The 24,836-nt window shown below is 32.9% G+C and overlaps 1 protein-coding gene across 2 annotated transcripts in view; it reads right to left on the reverse strand.

Annotated features, from left to right (window-relative positions):
- Positions 1 to 883: 883 nt before the first annotated feature.
- Positions 884 to 24,836, reverse strand: part of LOC106670114 (NACHT and WD repeat domain-containing protein 2) — a 29,717-nt gene continuing 5,764 nt past the window's right edge. The window contains exons 4-32 of one of the 2 annotated variants that reach the window (XM_014400168.2): positions 23,354 to 23,470; positions 23,092 to 23,295; positions 22,881 to 23,025; positions 22,058 to 22,283; positions 21,799 to 21,997; positions 21,494 to 21,736; positions 21,169 to 21,369; positions 20,974 to 21,113; positions 20,704 to 20,914; positions 17,643 to 17,887; positions 17,439 to 17,585; positions 17,252 to 17,357; positions 16,864 to 17,036; positions 15,634 to 15,657; positions 14,900 to 15,119; positions 14,634 to 14,846; positions 12,604 to 12,764; positions 12,315 to 12,479; positions 12,126 to 12,256; positions 11,832 to 12,054; positions 11,573 to 11,684; positions 11,407 to 11,513; positions 7,780 to 7,926; positions 7,516 to 7,724; positions 7,259 to 7,458; positions 3,166 to 3,335; positions 2,937 to 3,095; positions 2,681 to 2,870; positions 884 to 1,144 (exon numbers count right to left, since the gene is read on the reverse strand). In XM_014400168.2, coding sequence (XP_014255654.1) covers positions 1,001 to 1,144; positions 2,681 to 2,870; positions 2,937 to 3,095; positions 3,166 to 3,335; positions 7,259 to 7,458; positions 7,516 to 7,724; positions 7,780 to 7,926; positions 11,407 to 11,513; positions 11,573 to 11,684; positions 11,832 to 12,054; positions 12,126 to 12,256; positions 12,315 to 12,479; positions 12,604 to 12,764; positions 14,634 to 14,846; positions 14,900 to 15,119; positions 15,634 to 15,657; positions 16,864 to 17,036; positions 17,252 to 17,357; positions 17,439 to 17,585; positions 17,643 to 17,887; positions 20,704 to 20,914; positions 20,974 to 21,113; positions 21,169 to 21,369; positions 21,494 to 21,736; positions 21,799 to 21,997; positions 22,058 to 22,283; positions 22,881 to 23,025; positions 23,092 to 23,295; positions 23,354 to 23,470 — 4,932 coding nt within the window. In that variant the 3' untranslated portion in view covers positions 884 to 1,000. The remainder of the gene's footprint in view (positions 1,145 to 2,680; positions 2,871 to 2,936; positions 3,096 to 3,165; positions 3,336 to 7,258; positions 7,459 to 7,515; positions 7,725 to 7,779; positions 7,927 to 11,406; positions 11,514 to 11,572; positions 11,685 to 11,831; positions 12,055 to 12,125; positions 12,257 to 12,314; positions 12,480 to 12,603; positions 12,765 to 14,633; positions 14,847 to 14,899; positions 15,120 to 15,633; positions 15,658 to 16,863; positions 17,037 to 17,251; positions 17,358 to 17,438; positions 17,586 to 17,642; positions 17,888 to 20,703; positions 20,915 to 20,973; positions 21,114 to 21,168; positions 21,370 to 21,493; positions 21,737 to 21,798; positions 21,998 to 22,057; positions 22,284 to 22,880; positions 23,026 to 23,091; positions 23,296 to 23,353; positions 23,471 to 24,836) is intronic. The other variant, XM_014400169.2, reaches the window with a different exon arrangement.

A 24,836-nucleotide genomic window follows, 5' to 3' on the forward strand; every position in this document is an offset into this window, starting at 1 on the left:
CGGTCTGGCGTGATGTAGGTTTCAGAAAAACATTTTCTTTACCGTGCCAACGTTTCGATCTATATCGAGATCATCTTCAGGGCCTGGGATTTACAAACATTGTTTAAATTTAACAAATACATGTAGGATATGGAAAAAAGCGAATTTATACAATGAAAAATATATTTTTTTTATATTCAATCAAATCAATTTCTACTCAACACGACACGCAATAATGGCACAATTACACAGAAGACAAACACTTTGAGTGAGTAGAAATACTTTGATTGAATATAAAAAAAATATATTTTGCATTGTATAAATTTACTTTTTTCCACATCCTACATGTATTTGTTAAATTTAAACAATGTTTGAAAAATCCCAGGCCCTGAAGATGATCTCAATAAAGATCGAAACGTTGGTACAATAAAGAAAATATTTTTCTGAAACCTACATCACACCAGACCGCATCTCACGATTTCTGAATAATAACTAACGGTCACTACTCACCACACATTTATGTGTATATTGATAAATTAGTATTTACGATTAGCAGTAGTGTAGCTAGTGGTAGGTAAATAAACTACGATTACACATGCTTAAATTTTATACACAAGAATTCAACATTATGTGTGTATTGACTAATTCATATTTACGGATAGTCGATTATTATCAAAATTTCAATCACCTCTGTAAATTATCTATGTGGTTTTTTGTACTGGTGTCACATCACATTTTTAAGGCTTGTTATTCTTTTCCATGGTCAAAGTTGTCCAGACGGACAAAACAATCGGAAAATTTTAATAGATTGAAAATCCAAAAGATCAATCTATTTATAAAATGCTAAAAAACGGGAAATGTATTCCAAAATAAACAATGTTTTCAAACAAAAAATAAAAAACGATCAATTCTACAATATATATATTTTTTTAAATAAATAATACATCCAAATATAACTCGTTCGGACTAATCACAATATTTATTCACTTCTTGGCATCTCACATCAGACTTAAAGTGTAATTTAAGCTTCAACTTGCTCCGCTTGGTGTTGTTCTTTTTTGTCCCCCTGGGATACGCTGTCGTACAACTGAATGCAGACTTGAGCGATTGACCCGGCCGCTCGGAACCTTTTCGTCGCCTTAATCTTTTCCATTTTTTTCTTCCACTAAAACAAGATTTATATGTAATTAGTGATTTTATCAAACAAGGCGACAAGAAGTGCATATTTTGAACTGATTAACATTGATCACTTCACTAGTCAACGCTGGTAGTACTTGTAAATTTACATTACTTCAATTTTTGTTTATAATTTTGTGTGACATCAGTGTTTTTTTATGGTTTATATCAATATTTTGTGTCAAAATTATGTTATCTTTATTTTCTAGATTTGTGTTAGTTTTTATGTGTTTTTTTTTCAATTAATTTTTTTAAAAATCAGGTTTGCTGTCTTGTTTATTTGTACTTCACATAATTGGGTAAAGTTTTGCTGTTAAATTAGTTGCCAAATGTCTCTACAACTACTATAGCTTCTGTAAAGTCCAAAATGTTTGCCTTCTGAATACTTTCGAAAATCACAAAAGTGGTGAAAACATTTAAATGACACCACCAATCACAGAAATGTTGCAGAGGGGTAGAAAAAATATAACGAACTTCAAACAACTTAGCTACTGTAATTTAATCAGAATTAGAGGCACAGAATAAAGTTTCGTAAGGTTTTGTGGATTTCATCCTTATTTTTTTCAATATAAACATTGATGCTATAAGCTGAAAGAAAAAGAAAATTCAGATTTGCCACAGTTCTAACAACGTTGAGTATGGATAAAATCCAGAGGAGAATACGATTTTTTTTTTAATTTATTGAATGTTTCAGTTGATTTTTGTAAATTTGGCAACATCTAATCTCAATTTATGCAATACTGCAATACATTTATGTATCCTGCGAAAACAATTAAGGAAAACTTTGTCGGCTCATAGGGACATTTCAAAAAAGACAAAAGACAAATGACTATTTTTTTACCTATGTCCACCACCAAAAAAAACTTAATTTCAATCAAGACCCGACGTTCCCATTCCAAAATAAATCCAACCAGTACAATACAATCAATTTAATTGTTCGTTTTTGATATAAGGAAACAAAAATACATTTGAATGAAAAGTTTTGAATTAGAATAAGATTATTTTAAACAAATTTAATTGTAAATGTTTTGTGTTGTTTTCGTTTGGTTATTGTTTTTTTAGTTTTTTATATGTGAGCACATAAAAATTACACATCTGAGTTAAAATTTGTGGGTTGTAAACAATGTACTTTAATAATCCCTCTTTGCGGCCGTGAAAACTTTTTTTTATACGACGTAAAAATCTTACTGCGACGTATCTTAATAACTTAATTATAACTTAATTGTAATGATATAATAATCGCATAGTTGTTCGCTGATCAACTTTAAAACACTATCTTAAAAAGTTAATTTTGAAAATAAACAGGGAACTTTATTATTTTAATTTATTATTGGTTGATTGTGCTTAAAAATGACAACTGTTGTACTTAAGAGCTTAGTTTATTTATATGAATTATTTTTGAAAATATCGCAGAAAAAATGTGATGTTTTACTAATCAGCACGAATCTTTTTCTGAAATACGTTTCTAGAATATTAATGCAAAACCGTCACGTAGTTTCAGGTAAAAAAGAAAAAAATATGTTACCGTTTCATCTCTGGAAGGCAAAGCCCTAAGGAATTCTTTCATCTCCGGCTTGTTGTTGTCAGCTATAGCCAGAACAGACAAACATCCGTCGACCGTGCCGAGGATGATACATTTTCCATCATCCGTGCTCTCGATTGCCGTCAGTTCTGCCTGAACCCTGTAATTTGCCACCATTTTTGCGTCGTTTGTTCTGGAAGAAAAACAACAAAACAATTAAACGAGGAATTATTTTGCACAAAAGCAAACAAATAATCACCTGAAAACGCGGATGGTTTTTTTCCCACTGTGGTAATACAGTACGTACTCGTCCGTTTTGTTAAACATGCAAATTACGGAGAAAACGCCTTCGGCCACTCTGGGAATGAACGTTCGTACCGAGGCACCTCGTTTAAGCTCTAGCAGTTCCAATCCACCTCTGAATTGTTTTTCAACATATTATTATCCTTTTGACTAAATTTTTATAATATAAATTACAGTCAAGATACCTGGAAGGAGCGTACAATCCGAATTTTCCGTCTTTGGTACAGATTCCACCCCATTTCGGTATCGTCCTTATAATCTTTTTATTTTTAATGTCGAACAAGGTGACTTTTTCTCCACCGACCAAGGCGATGTTGGTAGACTTTTGCGGCATGGCGACCAAATGCCCGACTTCCTGTGAAAATTTGTCAATTCTGTTACTTTACATTCAGAATCTGCTAACAACCGAGAGAAAACAAAACTACTATTCAATTCGATGTTCTGTATTTGTGCTGTTCTATGTAAAACTTATGACAATGCATATTGTCAAGGGTATGTATATAATTCGCCTGGGTGAAAATTTCATCAATTTTACCTAATACAAACGCGGTTATTCTGACATGAGTTAGATGTTATTTAATGCAAAATTATAATTGAATATTTTGTTTACTTCGAACATTCATTAATTAATGACTATTACTTTTAGTGATTTCATTTTCCTATAATATTTTTATATATTTATTATTTTATATACTCGAAATTTGGGATAAAATACCAATGTCAGAGATAGGATTCGAACTCAGGTCTTCAGGACAGTAACTTGATCGTGTTCCGAAAAAACTGGGTTCAAATCTCATTCGTGATATTGGCCGTTTCATCTGAAATTTCGTACATCTAAAATTAAGAATTAATAAGGAGAATAAGAATAAAATATTTTTTTTTTATCTTGATCCACTCTATTCCACAGATTTAGACCACCAAAAACACTTTTTCATAAAAAGAAGACATACAAACCTATGTGGGAAAAACTGTAAATTCTTAAAAAATCGTTTAACCAACACAAAAGAAATATTATTAATAAAGAAGATCGTACAGGTTTGTCAAAATATAAAATGAGGCTGACTACTCAGTGGATACTGAAAAAGTAAAATTAATAGAAAAAGAAAATAACAACAAAAAACTACTCTGGCTAGAGAATGTGTATATAAATTTGGAAAATAATATAAGTATTTATGTACAAAAAGATAAAAATAAGATAAGTAGTCCTTATTATCAACATAAGATAATATAGTTTTTATAAAATGTTATCTGTAAAGTTTTTTTACAATTAAAACCATTTATAGGGTGTTCGGCCACTCCTGTTACAAACCTTGCCAGTAGATTCTACATTCAAAATTGAACCAAAAAGTCCTCACTAACTATGGTCCGAATCTCAACAGTTTTGAAGTTATTTCCCTATTTCTGATTTTTTAAGATTTCACGACCTTGCTTCAAATAAATAATGATAACTCCAAAACTGAAAGGAAAAATCCGTTGATACTATTGAAAACAACGTTAAATTTCCAAAAAGATGTGATCAATACGAAACTTGTAAACGCTAGTAAATTTTGAAAAATATTGTTTTTTGAAAGTGAAAAACTTACTATGGTGAGTCTAAAGTACTAATTCCAAACGTAGAGACAAGCAAATTTCAGAAAACGTACTCCATTTTATATCCTTTTTAGTGGTGTAATTGCTTTTTAATTACTTTTTTCAAAGATGCAGAAATTGAGGAAGGAAAGGAAAAACCCGCGGTTGACGGATTGGTAAGGTAAAAATAATAAAAAAAACTTAAGGAAATTTTGAATGAATTTATTAAACGTTGTTCAATTTAGGTTCGAAGCCGAAATAGTGCTAGCGTTTACTTATCTATCAACACGACTGCATCTTTGATTAAAGGATTATTGTATTATTATTCCCCGAAATCAAAGAGGTTTATGATTCAAAATGTTTTAGTTCATTCATTCAAAATTTTATTAAGGTGTTTTTTTTGTTATTATTACTAATCTTATCACATTACCAATCCTTCAACCACGATCTTTTCTTTTGTTTTATCAATTTCTTCATCTTTGAAACAGTAATTAGACAACCAATTTCAACTCTAGAAAGAAAATCAAATGGAGTACGTTTTCTGAAATTTGCTCGCCTCTAGGTTTGAAAATAAAAGTTTAGAATCACCATAACAAGTTTTTCAACTTTGAAAAAAAATAATATTTTTCAAAGTTCTGGCTACTGAAATGGTTATTTCATCCACGTTTGCAAGTTTAGTATTGATCACATCTTATTGGAAATTTAAGTAATTTTCAATGGCATCAACGGATTTGTCCAAAACCTCTTAGTTTTGATTATCATTGTTTATTTGATGGAAGGTCGTTAAATCTTTAAAAAATCAGAAAAAAGGGGATAATTCCGAAACTGTTGAGATTCGGACCATAGTTAATTAGGACTTTTTAGTTCCATTTTGAATGTAGAATCTACTGGCAAATTAATACGATTAGCCGAACACCCTTTATACATGATCATAAAACAATAAAGGGAGAAAAATTATATTCACATAGCTATGACATAAATGAAAAATGAAAGAAGGATAATATTCAGGTAAACAAAAAAATCAATTCATACAAGTTATATACGCACACGAGTAAGTAAATATGAATATTAATAATAATTCACTAATTTCGTGGTCAACTTGACCAATTAATATATTACAATTAATTAACATTTTTAGTTGGTATGAAAAAAAGTCAATGGCGAGCGGGATTCGAACCCACGATCTTCGGCTTGATACGCCGCTGCTCTACCTCTTGAGCTATCGTGACCTCGATCCACTCGGCCATCAACTTCCTATCTCAACCCACACCCACATGTGGGTTCGAATCCCGCTCGTGCCATTGCCTTTTTTTCATCTCAACTAAAAACCTTAATTAATTGTAATTAATAATAATAAAAAATATTGGTACCAGTGACGAAATAAATTCTAACTTTATACAATAAGTGTTGTAATCTGGAGCATCAAAACTTTGTAAGCTTTTTCTTTTTTTTTTATTCTATTTTTAAGTACGCGCTTTTTAAGGCACTTTCCTCCTTTTCCTCAGTACATTTTTATTTTGAGTATCATCAGACGACGGCGGGAAAGTGTTGTAATATTTTTATTGTAATGTTGTCGTAAAACATATCCTGGAGGTTTTCGAGTTGTTTGTTACCGTGTTCTCTATTTGATCGAGTGCTTTATTAAGAGTAAAGAGTTGCAAGAGAATATTTAGACCGTATTTAATATTATAATCGTATTCTGTTAAAGTATATCATGACTTCATTTATATAAAATTAAGAATTGATTAAAGTTATAAAAATTAATGTAATGTCTGTAAAGTTTGTTTACAATTAAACAAAATCTACTAGATCACAAAAAATAAAGGGAAAGCATGTACACATAGCTTTGACATTAAGAGAAAACAAGAAGAGGTTCTTTTATGTAAAACATTCACACAAATTACAAACCTATAACAAAAAGTAAGGATGAACATTGTTAATAACAACGACCAAATAAATTCTAACTTTATAAAGTAAGTTTTGTAATATTTGTTGTGTAATTAAATCATATCCTGGAGCTTTTCGAGTTGTTTAATACTGTTTCTTTTATTTATATAGAAGGAATAGAGAGTTGTAAGAAATCAGATCAAGTATATCACGTGGAAAGAATATTTATGAAATTTGCTGAACACACAACTTAGCTATATCGGAATTCGATTCGTCCCTAGTTTTCTTACAATATCTGATTGCTCATATTTGGGGATTGTACAGAATATACCTGATCCGGTTCCTATATGTATCTAGTGGTCATCTTTATACCTTGTAATTATATTTCATTTTATAGTCTGTTGAGACTTTTAGAAGATGTTGCAATGAATATTTTCGAGATCATATCGCCAGTCTCCATTTCTAGGAATGGGTGTTTAATTTCATTCATTATTGTTGTGTGCCAAAATTGTTTTTCAAGTTTCAAAAGTGCCAGGCTTTTAGGAGAGCTTTACCTAGCTTCCCCAGTATAAATGTTTCCAGTGAATGTAGGTTTAACAGCATTTTTTAGTATTGGTTAGCTTAAAAACCATTTTATTTTCTAAGAATCCTTTTTCCATCATATTGTTTTATGGCGAGACATTTTTGTAGTTTTCCTGTTGATAATTATAATTTTAAAAAATCATCAAACCTTTAGTCAGTTTGATAGTACATTTTCTATGATCAAAAAGCGCAGATTTTTTTAATATTAAAAAATAAAAAAGTTATTATTGTTTAATTTACCTTAACGCCTGGTATACGTAGAGGGATTTTACATAAACATTGCCCGTTTTTTGCATGAAACACGTGCAGTGCTTCCTTCTGGCCTTTGTCAGCTGCAAGTGCCACAACAGACTGGTTGTCACTCGTCATGACTACCTCTTTAAAACTCACTCCTGGTATGTTTCTTACGGGATATTCAAAATTGTAAATCGTGTTGCCAGCTGTAAAATTGTAAAATTTGCTTTTTAAAAAATTGGGGAAGGAGAAAATTATTTAACCTGGAATCGTCCTCAAAATGCCAGTAGCCGTTGTTCTCGGAGGAGGCTCGACCCCGGCGACCAAAGGCGGTTTCGACATGGTAAGAAACCGGTTTCCATCGTCGAGAAGAAGTATCTGCCTGATACCTAGCTGCTCTTCTTTGAACAGCACTTGTTCCGTAATCCTGTTCCATATAAGAATATTGCCGGATTCTGCAGATATGATGTACCTTTAAGAAGGAAAAGTTATCACTTGGCAACAGCTGCGCTTGGCAATTCACTAACTTTCCGCTCGGCGTTATAATTGCGTGGGTCACGATTGCCCCGAGAGGACTGTCGGCAAGTTGAGACAACAAATGACCCGCCTGCATGTCCCAAACGCCTACAAAACCTCGAGTTACAGTAACTGCCAGGCTCACCTCTTGGCAGACGCTGAAATGATTAAAAAAAATCAAATTTAAAAAATGAAAACACCATAAAACATTTTGAACATAAGAAGCAAATTTTTACCACATTTTTTAATTATTTTCTTGAAATGCTGATCAATAACTTAACTCTTGCTGTTATACTGTTTAACCCCATTATTATATTACCTCATTAACATATATATTATATGTATAAAAACTTCCACTAATTTTTAAATAAATACAAATATTTTTATTTTTTAATATAATTTATTAACAACCAGAAAATATAAAATATCATATTTGAAATTCAAACCGAGGACTGCTATGTAACAAAAACGAGACGCCCTAACGATAACGATCACCGCTGCCTCGAGCTAATTATTTAATTAAGTTTTATTTTACGATTTCTACATGAAACAAGAAATAAAACTTAACCAAAAATACCAACCAAAACTTGGGGGTGATTTGAATAGACGCAGGCCCAATGGCAAAACGGACAAATTAATAATGATGCTGATATTTTTTGAACCGCTAGACGAATTAGTTTGCAAATTGTAATAAACTAGTTTTCAAATTAAGATTTGTAGATTAATTCCCACATGCAACCCCAACTTTGTTCCTTGACCGCTTATTTCAATTCATGGCCCTATTTTTGCTATGACAAAACTTGCAAGAAAGAAGGAAAAGCTTAAATGCTGGTGATTAATTTATAAAGGAAGATTTATTATCACTTGAGAGTTTCATGTCAACTTTATTTACAACCCATATTTGTTTCATGGTCATAATTGACAATATTAATTATTACAATTAATTATTCTTTTTATCTAAGCTTTTTCGTTGAGATGAAAAATTAATTTCATTCCTCTCGTGACACTAATTTTTCACTAAGTTATGAAACTCAAGTGCTTATAAATCTTGTTATATTCATGAATCACCAGCATTTAAGCTTTTCCTTCGATCTTGCAAGTTTGTCACAGCAAATATAATGCCATGCATTGGAATAAGCGGTAATCCCAAGAAATGACGTTGAATTAATCATTAATTGGAATAATTTATTTACAACCTGTTATACCAAACTAATTATAATTTTTTATATAGATATATATTTTTCTAATCCGAAATGTTTATTTCTAAACAGTCTTTTTGTTCACATTTTATTAAAGAGGGTAGTGCGTTTTTCGACGCATGGGTAAAAGCCTTTTATTATTATCAAGTCACTTCTATCTATCCAAGGCAAAGGTTGTAGTGAATTATGCCTTTTACAAAAAATCACACTGACAAACTGAAAATGGCGAAATGTCGAAACGCGTCTGTCAGACCCAATAAGGCAGATGAAAATTGTTTCCTAACGCATACCACAAATTTCTTTTCAAATAAACAATTGCACCAGAGTCCATTCGAGATATGGTGCCTCACCCTGTATAAAAGTATATATTTAATGTTTAACATTAAGTTAAAACTTCAGTGCAGAAGAGATTTTTTCTTGAAATGATGAAAATATCAAATACCTCAAATACAACCGATACTATTTGTTCAACACTAATAATGGGCATCTTTGCAATTAATTGATTAATGTGGATGTGTGTTTTCATCTTTTATCAATCATGTTTTCAAGCTAATCGGAAGCAGAGGGTAAAATTCATAATTATGAAAATACGGTACCAAATAACCTGATATTTTGAGACTTAAGGTAAAGAGGTAAACAGCTTTGTTTATAATCTCTAAAGCTTTGTTTTCTTAATGGTTGCCTAAATTTGAAAACGTGTTGCCTTTAGTAACATTAATGTTCAATTAAAGCTTTTAATGATTTCTTTACTTGCGTACGAATGTTTTCAAAAAATAACTTTACGCATATAGGTTTTTGTATTTTATGTATATTGTTCTTCAATTATCATTGTAGGTCTCACCTTATGTGTCAGTTTCTTATTTGTTTTTATATTTTATAGCGTTATCGCTAATTACATACAATGTTTTCAATAGTTATCTTTTTCTTTTTTGTTTGGAGCAGGTCATCATCATATGTGTATGTGTTACATCAAATTTATCTCTGTACACGTGCCAGTTCACAATTATTCCTAAGAAAAGTGTAAGTAATATCATCACGCCTCTATTGTAATACAGTTACAATGTAATAAAATAGTTTTTTTTTAATTTTCGTTGAGTACAAGTTAATTTAGATAATATTCATCTAACGTGAACCGTTCGCAATTGTAACTTTTTATAACATAACAAAATAAAAAATACAAAAACAAAACAACTCGAACCACAACAACATTTAAACAATTTATTTACATTACTGAAAATATTTTTTTCGTTTTCTCGGATTTTAGGGTCAGTGGGTAACAAAATGAGGACGCTTTTCAAACATTTTTTGACCCATATCACCAAAAGTCTCATTTGAATCGGCTCTCCCATGTCCCAAACTTAAAAACGAACGAGGTGAATGTTATTACAAATAATCTTACTCGCAGATTTATCATGACCACACATTTTTACGAAGCGATTTATTGTAATAATAAATCAAAAAATTGACACCCAGTGCTGAGTGTGATATTCATTCAATTCACTTTAAAATTGAATATTCAATTGTGCCAAATATAAAATAACTGTAAATAAATAATTATAATAAATTAACTAAGGAGTATTTAATTAAGTCCTCTTTCTTCCAATATTTATGGGAATTTATTAGAATATTTCTTAATTAAGGCAACTAGGCTTTGTTAACTTCGTAAAAAATCGTTTTCTTGTTTATTGTGCAATTCATAATTATTTTAATAATAATTCCTGCTAATGTTTGAATGAGAGTTGTGCGTGCAAGATTTCTTTCTTTTTTCAGAAATTTGTGAGGCTGCCGGAGCGGAAAAATGAAATGGAAGAAAATACAAATTGCAGGGTAATAAACTACAATGCCCAAAAATCGCAATTTAAATAAGAAAGTTAGCTTAAAAAAAGTGTTATTGTTTCTTATTATTGTTATGTAGCATTAGTTTATCTATCATATTTGAATGGAAGAATAAAAGGATGAGGATGAGCCTATACGCATGCTGAGACTGTTGCTAGTCTGACTCCATTATTATTATTATTATTAGATGTTAGGCGTGAAATGACTTTGGCGATTAAAACGCCCTTAAAAATTAATAATAATAATTAGAGAAATATAATCGTAAATGCGCTAATATATATGTAATTAGCAGTTATGTAAGACCGTCTATCGATATTTTGGAGGTATTATTTTATTTTAACAGTATCGAGGCCCAACTTCAGGCTCTTCCTGTATGGAATCATAAATTTTAAAACAATAAAATCATCAAGTGATTGATTGTTTTACCAAAATTGGCAATAAAAACAGAAATTTTTTAAGAATAATTTCTTTAAAATTTTCGGATATATATTTACAATGAACGTATATTTTTGCCTTTGGTGATATTGACGTGTAAGATAATTTCTGCAAAACGTGTTATATTTTGACAGCACCTTAATTTTAACAGCCTGCAGCAACACTTACCTAATTGAATCGATCTGCAGCTCGTGTCTGTCGATGACATGGACCTGTTCGAAAATGTTGTTGATATTCCAAACTTTGACAGAACGATCGATGGAAGAGGTAATGACCTGTAATGTTGAAAAGCTGTTGAGTCTCGAGTTCGCCTAATGAAAATAAGGTTTGTTACCGAGTTCCAATTTCCGATTGTAAGCGCTTCCAGAGAGATGATCCTGCCAAAGTGAGCGTCTAAGATTTTGACGAGTTCGCATGTCTCCATGCTCCAGACGTAAAGGTTTTTCCTGAAATGACATTTTTGCTCTATTAACCTGAGAGTGACGACTGACAGGCACAAATGATTTTCTTTCAAACGCTGTTTGTCAGGTAACGTCGAATAGGTTTTACACGAAAACATGGCTATTTCTGATTTAGCAATAAAAAACTGGTACCTTACACCGGCGACAGCGTAGTCCCTAGCTGCTGAAATCATAAAAGAATTGGAGACCATTATTTTTGTTGTTATATTCCTCATTCCATGTGGAAGGAGAAGCATTTTTGGTTCAATTTCTCCTGTTAAATCCCAAACGGCAAAACCGTTGTACGTCGTGCCGAGTAGAGTGTTTTCCGCTTTATCGAGTTTTAACTGGAGTAAAATTTCAGTGGCATCGTTGTCTGAAAGAAAAAACCAACAGAAATCGCGTTATTCTATAAAGCATAAAGAAAAACTTAATTTATCAACTTACAAGGTGAATTCAAAGTTTCCACTTTTTCCCAGCTTTCAGCACCTTCAAGTGCACTAATCTTGCTAACGGCATAAGATCCTTCTTCTTGGCAACAGTACATCGTCGTCTTGTCAAGAGACATGACCATCGCACTGTAAAAAATAATGTTTTTTATACAAAATTTGTTAATTAAATTTATTAAAACGATACCTGTGAAAGCAAAAAGGTTCCAGTTCTTTGTTTTTTCTCATCACCCTAATCTTAATCCTTGGATCCTCGAGTGCACCACTCCAAAACAAAAATTGGTGGTTTTCCAAAGTGTCGTATTCCATTGAAAGCAGAGGCCATTCGTTTTGATTTTCCGGGCTGGAGCCTCTGCAAATAATAACGAATTAAATTACATTACAAGAACCAAATCAAGTGGAAATCAAATCTGTTATAAAATTAAATTATTTTATAAAATTTTGGTTAAATTTTATTCTGTAACATACAAACTAACTTCGTCAAAAGTTGACCCCTCATGTTGTATCGGCACCAACTTCCAACACCGTGAATAATCAAAAAAGCATTTAGCAAGCATAGGCCAACGACTTTTTCCTCTTCGGGAAGAGGATTATCTATGACGACGAATTCGCTGCTTAGCGTATTAAGCAGTACAGTCTGTAAACAAATTTTACATTAGTTTTAAATTTTAAGATATATAAGTGATCAATATAAAAACTATTTGGGACAGTACGGAAAACTCTAACAACTGAAAATCATTATAAATAAATTCTTTTCAATTAATTAATCTTTAAGTAAGGTATTGGTTGAGATAAAAAAGACAGTGTCACGAGCGGGATTCGAACCCACGACCTTCGGTTAAATACGTCGCTGCTCTACCTCTTGAGCTATCGTGACACTACCCTCCCATCAAACCTCAACTTTAGAATTTTCCATCCTTTTTGCCATTTTTCAAATGTCGTGTAATCTATTTGATTCTCGGGGACAAATGAAATGGCCACAGAAAGCTTTAGTTAAGTATACTTCATTTTACTTATTAAACCCATTAGGTTTCGTGGTCGAATGCCCAAATAAATTCTTTTCAATTAATTAATCTTTACGTAAGGTATTGGAGAAAGAAGGGAAAATTCAAAAGGTGGATTGAGATGGAATGTTGGTGTCCAAATAGATTGAAGTCACGATAGCTCAAGAGGTAAAGCAGCGTCGTTTATAGCCGAAGGTCGTTGGTTCGAACCCCCCCCCCCAACTGACTTTTTTATCTCAACCAATACCTTACTTAAAGATTAATTAATTGAAAATAATTTATTTGTTCAATCGGACCACGAAACCTAACGGATTATAAATAAATGTATAATGTCTCGTTTAATATTTATTCTTTCTTTTAAGGAATATGGGAAAATTGAAACAAACTCTCATATAAAGCCGGGAATGGGAATTTTATGCAGGCTCTTGTAAGTATGGCAATCTTTATTTTTTCAAATAAATTCAATTTCGCATAAGAGACGTTGGAACATAGAATTGAACATTTTTCCATTAACGAAGTGGCATGTTCTTTTTCAAATACACTAGTATGGAACTTAAAATTTTTTGGTGCTAAGTTGTTGAACATGAGTTAATGAAATATTCTAGATTTAAAGATGGAAAGTGATGGTGCTCGATCCATCCATTGGTTACACGAATAATGAAGAGAAGATTGTACCGAGCAGTTCTGTAATTGGGGAAGTCAAATCTGGTCGGAAGCATGTTTGATGGTAGTCTGCTGAGGATCTGAAAGTGCGGAGATCATGGAAGGAATTAGAAAGAGATCTGATTGAGGATGGAAATAAGGAAGTATTGCTTGACATGGCACCTACTTGAAGAGCCGAAGATAAAAAACATTAAAATTCATGATACGTTCAAGTTCAACCTCCCATGCGTACACAACCCATCCATAATCAAAGTTAGAAAACTAGCACATCCCGGACAAGGTCTGATCATGGACAATTTAAAAGTTTTTGACGAGGGTGATTGTTCATTGTAAACGGAGGGATAGTAAGTAAGAAATGGAGTAGGGAACAAACACATTCAAGCCACATATTCAGCAGCCCAGGAGCTAATTTAGTTAAACTCCTTCCAAATTCGTAAAATTGCAGCTCATTATGATTAATGTAACAGCAGAAAATGGAAAAGGGGTTGCTTGCACGTTAAGAAACTAGAGATGATAAACAAAGAACGATTTGAAAAAATTTTGTTTAACAATCCAATTCACGCTGTGTTCTAAAACTTGATAGAATAATTTAAAAAGTTTATCTTTATTAATTAAGAAATATTTTTATTCTAACATTTCTTACTACGGATAGCACGTCTCAAACAACTTCTATCAACCTCGCAAATGAGATTTAGACATCTTATTTCAGTAATGTTTATTTGGTTAATTACTCTCTAAATTATTTAAATTTATCATTTTTTAGTCTAACTCGTTAGTTTAAATATGGTTTTTGATATTTTGTAATAGGTACATTTGTTGTTTTTACAGATTTGTCGTACTTGGCTGTTATTGGTGAAAGCCGCTGCAAAACGGTTGTCCGGGCTTAGATAAAGCTTTAACATAATGCCTTCCAATCCTGGATTGACGTCCCTGTTCATATCGCTTGTAGAAAGATCCCATGTGATGAAACGGTTCGATATCGAAACGATATACCTCAAATCCGACGTCAGCTTGAAGTCGAACACGGCGAACTGATGGCCCTCGAGTGAATACTAAAACCGAGTCGTTAATGAAAACAAAAAGTTTACTTACCTGAAAGTCTCACCTTTAGCGGTCCACCAGGCGTATGCAGACAATGGTACAAAGGCATTAGGGCACAGTGTTCAGTACCTTCTTCATCGCAGGCGTTCAGTAACATTTTGATGTTCGGATTCGTTCCTATTTCAGGAAGGAGCCTTCCGACCAACTGTGGTGCTAGCATGTCAGGGTATATGCTCAAAATGGCACCTCCAAGACGCAAAGCGTCAGCTACCAACATTAGTTCCCTACAAATTTACTAAAATCGTTTCTATTTGATCAAGATTCATGTAAACAAATGTGTTCATGTTGTTTTAAAAGATAGAAAGTGTTTCGTGTTAATTCAAAAAGATTTAAAATTGCTTACTCTTTACATTAAGCAAATACTACTACGTTTAGTATAATAATAAAAATATAGTTAACAAGCAATTAGTGACGACAATCACAACATTTTTAGCCCAAATACTACATTGTTTTGTTTTTAAGCTGAGCATAAACTTAATGCTTAGATTTGTACCAATGTCTACTTGTCTACCATTTCTGTTTCAAAACATACTTATGATACTCTATGTAGACAGAAATCAAGTAAGATAAAATAATCTGTGTTGTAAATACTGTGGTGTATTAAAAGTGTAAGCAAAGATGTTAACAAAGGTGTAATTATAACAACTGATGTAATTTTGAATAGAAATACTGTCGGTAAGATTTGGAATAATGTCTCTCATGCAATTAACGACTCACTTATTTTATGCATTGCCTCACCTCCTCAATAATCTAATTTCCTCCCTAATACCAAATGTCAATGTGTTAAATATTGGAACATTATATATAATTAAGTATTCAATGTTATTTGATACAAAAGATGCACTTGATTAATACATATTCGTATACGTACCTGATTTAACTGGGAAACAAATATAAATAAGTACAATTTTGTCATTTTATTAAAAATTAACTATTTAGACGTAAAGTTTGTTAAATGAAAATAAATTAACATAACAACAGCATAAAATATGTGGTATATTTTAGTTGGTAAAAGAACTCAGATTGTAGGCCTTAATCTATTTTTTTATTGTAAGAACGTATAAAAACTAACGTTATTAAATTTGAAAAATTCAATATATTTTATTTTTTTTAAAGGTACACCAATTTGTTTTGGCACCTTAAAATCAAAAAATCGTTTAAAAAACAAAAATAAAACCTTTTATTTAATGAATAAGTAAATAACACAAAAATGAATATGAATATAGTTAGTTTTAATCATTTTTAATTTAACAAAAATGAATTAATGAGTATAAAAGAAAAATAACACTAAAAAGGTTTATATTACTCCTGTTTTATGCATACCAGTTTATTATTTATTAACAGTGTATTAAGTTTGTATATTAATTTATGTTCCTTAATATGTAGTTCAATTATTATCCAAAACCTTTCAATTAATTAAAGTTTTTAGTTGAGATAAAAAAGTCAGTGTCACGAGCGGGATTCGAACCCAAGATCTTCGGCTAGATACGCCGCTGCTCTACCACTTGAGCTATCGTGACGTCAATTTAAAACATTTATTGTTTACGAAATAAAAATCTCATTAAATTGTTTTTACAAATAAACAACGTCAAATATATTGGCAATATTTTGTCTTTTAAAAAAACTAAATCATACCGTCGTTAATTTTTATAAATAATTGTCACGAGCGGGATTCGAACCCACGATCTTCGGCTTGATAGCCGCTACTCTACCACTTGAGCTATCGTGACTTCGATCCCCTCGGGCACTTACCTTCCCATCTCAACCCCACCTTTTGAAGTTTCCCTCCTTTTTGCCATTTTTCAAATGTCCTGTAATCGGAATGGATTCTCGACGACAAATGAAATGGCCACGGAGAGCCACGAAAAATAGTGAATTTGTAAATAATATTAATTATGAATTAACTTTGCTATATGCTAATTTAAATATTATTTATTATTTTTTAAGGTTGAGGTTTGGCTAATTCACCTGGTCACGTCCCGGTCCTCGATGTTAGCACATGCATCTTCAAAATCACTGAGCACGGCTTGAAGTGGGCAGGAGCTTAATTTGGCGTGAAGCCACTGGTAGTTGAAAAGGACGTTTTCATACAAGTCGGTGAACCTTTTTGATCTCACCAAATGGAACGGTAGCTCACCAAACTGAAATTGAATTATACGAGTTAAAATGTTTCAATAAGCAATTTTATCACAGATTTTTCTGTAAATTATTGGAAAAAAAATAATGTTAAGATTTTTCCCGATGCGCGTTTACGTGCATTGTTAAATTTCGTTTAGATTATAACACAGTTGTGATAAGTGCTTTCTATTCGAACAGTGAAATAATTGCTTCCACTACAGAAACTAGTTTCACCAACTTTTCTTAAGTTGTATCTCGAGACATTTCCGTCTTTTGAATAAAATACTAAAGGCTGCACTGGTACTTTTCTGTCTGCAGAGCCTTCTCTATCAGTCAAATTAAATCTATAACCACACAATATCATTATTGTATTTTTTCTGATTGACTGACTTCGGCGGTTATGGAATTAATGCTTTTTTAATAACCTATGTCTTTGTATTTCCGTGTATTTGAAAGGTTTCGGTTTCCCTCCGCCCCATATTCCGAGGAAGTAGTCGGCAATGGATGAGTGGAAGTAAATGGCCATGTTCATATTCTTGAAATATCTTTCCTTAGCTGTATCACGGAACTGTCTATAACGTAAAAATAAATTGAAATCTCTTTATAATACCACAAAATAATCTGCTCACCTGTGGTACCAGTTCATAACGCTCACACCATCGGCTTCTCTTTCCGAGAGGTAATTTGGCAAATCGTTCCTTATCCTCGTCCAAAGAAGAGGAGGAATTCTTCTCACGGGTGGTAAATGGTATTGGTAAACGTCGTCCAAAACCCTATCGTCTAGAGAAATAAGATCCTCTAACTCGGATTCGCTAAGCCCGCTTTTAGCCGCTGTGATGTATGCCAGAGCATGGAAAACCAAAATCCTGCCGTGCTAAAAATAACAAATTGAAGCTTAGGGTTAAGTTAAATTTATTTGTCATTGTAGACTAAAATGAGGAAAATATTTTACTTTAACATTTTATTTATCATAATTTAAAGCATAGTTCTTAACTTTACGTTTTCCATAATTGGTGTAAATAAATCCTTGTAATATCTGTTATTTAATTTAACTGCAGTCACTAAGCAGAAAATAAAAATAAAATATAAAAACTACTAAAATTTATAGTAGCAAACTTTTTTTTGTTCATAACCATTATGGTGAAATTTGTGTTTTATTTAAGAAGATGGTGTTGTCACTTTCCTAAATATTGTATTAATTAAAATGTATAAATATAAAAAAATAAATAATTTATACATGAATGCATAAATGTTACTGAAACGTTGCAACAAAAATTAAATAAAAAGATAGAATTTGTAAAGGAATTTGGCTTAATTAAAAAAAACAAGCAACAGAATATTGCATTATTAACTTAATGTTGGATTTAATATGTTAAAGTCGTGAGGTTATGGAATTTGTAAAGGTAATACCATTAGTATAAACATTTCAATATGATAACTACATTTTATTTTCACTTTGATACGATACATCATATTTAAAAACTCGTAAAACTCTCTCTCTCTCTCTCTCTCTCTCTCTCTCTCTCTCTCTCTCTCTCCCTCTCCCTCTCCCTCTAACTGTCTATCTCGCTCTTTTTTACTAACTACTTGTTAGTATCTATGGATCTCGACATCTTTCTTTCTCGTTCACTCTATCTATTTCTCTTTCTTTCATACATTTATTCATTTAAATCAAGGCTAAAATGCTAAACCAACCTTCAGAAAAAGGAAAGAAGTGGGGTTAATAATTAATAATAAATAATATAAAATAATAAGTTAATAATAAACACTACAAGAATGGACTGATGAATATAAAATTCCTAATTGGATTGTTCCAAATTGTTTTAATATTTTTCTTAAACCATCTATCTTTTTCAATCATCTTTAATTCTCATTTTCTGTTTGTGTTGTTGTGATGATGATTTTGTTAATCAAACCCCTTCCCTTGCCACTTACTCTCAAAATGGTCACTTCTGATATTAAACACATCCTGACCCGGTGCCCGAATCCGGTCCCCTGGCTTTGACCTTCTGTCCTGAATCCGGGAATCCTCAAAAAAGGCTATGGTACTAGAAGTAATTAAACATCATCCTTTTTTTGTTCTGCAAACTCTAAGAGTACACAATCCAAACAGCATGCTCCCCCTCTTCTTTAGGCACATAAAAATAACCTAGAATTAAATTAAGTCCAAAGCCATTGCCACAGGATCCAGTCACTCCCTCAACTCCTTCCCACGAATCCTACCTTTCACTATCAAAACCAACCCACTTCCTCATTTCCTTCTGCACCACTGTTAAACACCTTGCTGTTACTTCGACAAAAACCGTTCCTGGAAATCACAGATTTCCCAAATTTCTTGACGCTGTATTTCATTCTATTATAGTGGATAAAGATTTACATAAGCAGAACCTCTTAAACAATATTCCTCAGCAAATGTTTTATCCCTAACACTGACCCTTGATTCTATTTTAACCTTGAACCGACACATACAAATAAAAAGACAGGAACTGAACGCACGTTTTAGACTGGTCTATAAACTACTTGGTCGTAAATCTAACATGTCGACACAAAAGAAACTGACATCTATAAAACCTATCAATATCCATCTAATTCTGCTCTTGCAATCTCAAAAACCCTCCTCAGAACCCTAGTCAATACTATTATGTCTCCAAAAACCCTCCACAAGGACCTCAAAATACACTTTGTACAGAAATTAATATCCACCAAATTTTCCACGTGCCTCAATAAACTCTTCACTCACCTCAATTCATTAGCCCAATCTATGTCTAAATAATCCATCCATCCATCGTTATAAACCGGTATACGACTAGTAGAGATGGGCTCGGGTACTTCTCGCCATGGACTATCCTTGGTATTTACTGTCAACGTTATTTGTAAATCCATTATATTTAGTGGTCTGATTGACCAAATTACTTCTTTCAATTAATTAACCTTACATAACAACGGTTACTTAATTGAATGAAGTCATTTGGTCAATCAGACCACTACATATAAAGGATTTTAATAATTAAAACGAAGTATAACTTTACTAACATCTCCCCGTGGCCACTTCATATGTAGCCGAGAATCGAATCCTGATTACACGACATTTGAAAAAATGGCAAACAGGAGGGAAAAATTCGAAAGGTTGTAGGTTAGGATGAAGAGTGGATCGAAGTCATGATAGCTCAAGTGATAGAGCAGCGGCGTCTTTAGCCGAAGGTCGTGGGTTCGATCACGCTCGTGACACTAACTTTTTCCCTTTAACCAATACCTTACATAAAGATTAATTAATTGAAAGAAGGAATTTGGTAAATAGATCACTAAATAATGGATTTAATGAGTAAAACGAAGTTTAACCTAATAGCTCCCCGTGGCCACGCCATATGTCGCCGAGGATCGAATCCTGATTACACGACATTTGAAAAATAGAAAAAGAAGAGAAAATTCGAAAGGTTTTAGGATGAAATGGGGAGTTGGTATACGAATGAATTGAAGTCACGGTAGCTCAAATGGTTCAGCGGCGTATTGAGCCGAAGTTCGTGGGTTCAAATCCCCCTCGTGACAAAAACTTTTTCATTTCAACCAAAACCTTACATAAAATAGGTTAGTTATTTGTAAATATGTATCATAAAAATACTTACATAACGTATTACATTGTACAGATAATAGTAAATATTTACCAATAAAAAAAATCAAACTTTATAATACCTGTTTTTCGATTCTTTCGAAAAGCATCATAATCGAATCCATTACTGTAGATGCTAAGTGTGTGTCCTGAGGTTTCGTGTAGCTCCTCCATCTACAAATCTCGGCAAATACGAGTTTCACGAAAATTGGAAGGGAGCACTTATCAATAGCGTTGGAGACTAGACGCCACTGATAGTTAGTAAGATCCCTTTTTGCAGTTTTCATCCACATCCTCGATAAAAATTTATCTTTGAAATTTTTCTTTCAGAAGACAAAAAAGTTCGTCCTTACCGTATTACTTGCATAGCGAGTTCTTCCCCTAGGGCTTTAACTTCAATAAAGTGTTCTTCTGAATCGATCATTTTCCGCAAAATATGATAGTCCTTCGACACTTCGGGGTTGTCGGCTTCGGATGCGCAAGATACGATGAGCTAACAACCGGATATTTTAAACAAGACTGGGAAATTAATAAATTTTATTACTTACTTTACAAAACGGTGGTAATCTAGTAGGAATCCATGAGACGTGATTCGTATCCTGCGTCCCTGTAAGTTGATCGACGGAGTCAAGGAAAAATATAAGTGGCTGGGCTGCAGAAGCGTATGTCAGAAGGTTTTTGAAGTGTGCCGTTAAAGGCACTATGTCGTCTGGGATATCGTCAAATGGTTGCATCAGATTGTACGAAATCTAAAATATTTCATAGTAAAAAAAAGGAAATTTAATTCAAAACAAGTAAACATGTTGAGGTTTTTTAAAAAAAGGCTTAACCCTTATCCAGCTTGAACGGACAAATTATGTGACAAAAAATTACCTGCTGGCAAATTGAAATGAGGGTTGGAGTGAGTGCGCTGCTATCAGGTGTCGTCCCCAAGAATCTGATTATGCAAATAGGCTTCGCCCCAACGAACCATTCGGTGGACGTGAGGCCGGCCGATTTTGCCAAAAGGGATGTTTTCCCACAACCACCCTCGCCATAAAGGACCATTGGTTTTTCTGAATCCCCTTTCATGTAAGACTCAATGTGAGACAGCTCTTCCTCTCTGCCGTAAAACACCTGAATACGATTTGAAACAAAGCTGTTCCTCTGGAATATTTTCAAACGGAATCGTTACAAACCTGTACTGAATTATTACATGCGTGTAAATGTTGTAATATCTCTGTGACTATTTGACCCTGTGGGCTTGAATCCTCTTTTCTCATAGCTCTGTCAACAAGCTTTGTGATGTTTTTATAAAAATGTGTTATAAAATGATTCAGATACTCTTCGTGAGTCTCTGTATCCAGCCCTTCTCGCCCAATCCATTCTACAGTGTATCTAAAATATTTTTTTAAAAACTTTATTAACTTTTTTTAAACATTACTTGAAATATGATACTTTTGATAATTTGACGTTTCTATTTTATCCGTTAGCCTTTCGTCTCTAAGGTTGGCAAGCAAACGGGATGCCTCGGTGTCCAAGCTTCTGTTAATGATGTCCAAGAATAATGAGGCTTTTTTTAAATTTTGCAAATTTATGTTGTTTATAATCCTAACGTAGGCTAGACAATGATTTTTGGTGTTTTTGACGTTCAAAATCCCGTTGATCACTTCTCTTTCAGTCACTAAAAAAATATTTATATACTTCATAAAGCAAAAAACAGTATCAGTAATCTTCTTGGGATATGATGAACCTGAGGTTGCACGTTTTTGATCATTTTTTTTTCAATTAAGTTCTGTCTAGCCAAAATGATTTGGTCCGTCGAACGAGTTTCAGTATTATGTCTTCCATGTGTTTGGTAAGTTTTGGTTTTTGAACGTTAGAAAGTTTTTGTGGACTTTTTCGCAAGATAAGTAAAGGTGACCACAGTTCATCATGTCGTTTACTTCACATGAACTTAATTGTTGAAATCTAATATCAAGTCTTCCGTCTTATTCTATATAGTGATAGGTTTGTTGTTTTCCTACATGTCAGACGAATGTTATACATGAATAAGCTCATCTGGCTCAAGACTAGTCAATGAGGATGTTGAGAAACCGAAACAGTCCAAATCAAGGAATTATAAAACAAAAATGATCAAAAACGACTAAACTACAATGTAATTTTTAACAAAATCGTTTATTTTTTTAAATTTTCAAAATAAATAAAGCAACAAGGGTTATCAAATGTACCTACGAGTGCAGAATCGTTGTTATTACTTTTCACTTTTTGAATGGCTTACCAGACATGTAGTAATTATGCATAATATCTTTCGAGATTTTTCCAGAGTTGTATAAACTGAGTGAAGCTTTTCGAAATAGCTTCTGCATTTTACCCAGTGTGTCCCACCATACAGCTTGATCGTGCTGTTGCAGTTTGGGTATTCTCTGGAGAGAAAAAAAAACAGTATAGTTCTTCAATCTTTTAATTTGTTTATATATATANATATATACCTTATTGTTGAAATTAATTAGAATTGAAGAAATCGGCTGAAGGACAGATATGGGAGGGACGGCGTTGCTGTCCTTCCTGTACCAAGTGTCCAGCAGATGAACTTCGGAACCAGAACTGGCCAGCTCGTCGCGTAGCATCTGCAGTTCAGAAGACAATATGTAAGTCGGAATTGGCCGGTAGCCGTATTTTTGACCAAGGAACACCTATAACGATTTATTTCAACATCCCGTTTTATTTTTTAACAGGTAAATTAACACTCACGACAAAGTTGGGACCCATGGAAAGTCTCTGACAATTGGCGATTTCTCTCATGCACAGCTCTGTCGTCATATGATCATCTGTTGCTTCGTCCCTCACACCCCATCTCATGTCGACAACCTCAAAAAGACAGGATAACGTGTAATGCATGCTTGAAATGCATCAGATACGGCTAATAGTCACGCAAGCTGGTGTGCGTTGCCTTTTGGTTTCTTTCTATTGCCCATGCCAACCGTACTCATGCAAATCGGAAATCGGATTCGTTTTTTTACTCCAATATCGCATTTCTTTAATACTGATCACATAATTGCACATCACAAAAATAGTTCTCATTTTTAATATTGTTCTGTAAAAATGCAATTTTATATCGGTGAACGAATGTTTACACACAGATTATATCATATTTTGGTGATTTAATACGTAAATGCAAACATTATATCAAAAGACAATTTTTGTAGGCTACTTATACGTCTGAAGTATAAAAAATAGAAGGAAAATATACTATTTTTAACATTAGTTTAAAAATACTTCAGTTTTGAAAAGGTGTTAGGTGGAGCTTTCCGTGTACTTTTCGTTTTCAGAGCTGATCTTTGAACTAGTAAAAATTCAAATTAATTAAAATTTGTCTTTACTAAAAACTGGCACTGTTGACACATTGGAACTATTCCTAAAAGTTGCAAAAGGCTTAGAAAAACTTCTGTAATCATCAAACGAATCACTTGTGTTGAATAGTGGGCCTATTTGAACAAAGAAATGAACTATACCTGAGCGACAAGCCCTTTTTCTGTATGTCAAGGCAAGTAAGGCTTTCTCAATAAATTTTTTTCTCTATTAGGTAGAATATCAATGTAGACAGTTTTAGTTTTATGATGAACAGACGATAAATTGTAAACTCTAACGCTACCTTCATACGCTTCATCCGTAGGTAGGTCTTGAGTCCGGATACCCTTAGCACGTATCGGTTTCTCCTTATATACGAAAAAGAACGGTCATCAGTCAGAGTCTGCAGTCGACAGTTGTGGTGTGAACTTTCAGATCGTAATAAAATTATAACTACTATGTTATGTCAAATCTTACCTAATAAACCTATACTTCCTAATAATCCGAAGCACCTATTCCTCTTCTATTTATCTCATTTTAGACCTCGTTTGCCAAGGAAGCACGCTTGATCCGTTACTTTACTCCTTTCCAGCTGATTTCCCAATGTATTTTAACACCTTAACAATTACATACGATGAATGGCAATTATCTTCCCAAAGACGATTGTGTTACTTGAATCAGCAACCATATTTATATCCTAGTACCATGACTTAGGCAGTGGAGAATGTAGGTAAACATCAAAAGTGTCAATACCTAGTTTTAGCTCTTAACGGAAAAACTCTCCCACTGTCTTTTTATACGTTACCCCAATTACTCCTTAGGTCTTCATCTTAAACTATAACTTTACAAATGATTTACTGAGAATCCACATACACCAGTAAAACGA

The sequence above is a fragment of the Cimex lectularius genome, unplaced genomic scaffold (genome assembly GCF_000648675.2).
Source record: "Cimex lectularius strain Harlan isolate CLEC.00 unplaced genomic scaffold, Clec_2.1 scaffold40, whole genome shotgun sequence".
NCBI lineage: Eukaryota > Metazoa > Arthropoda > Insecta > Hemiptera > Cimicidae > Cimex > Cimex lectularius.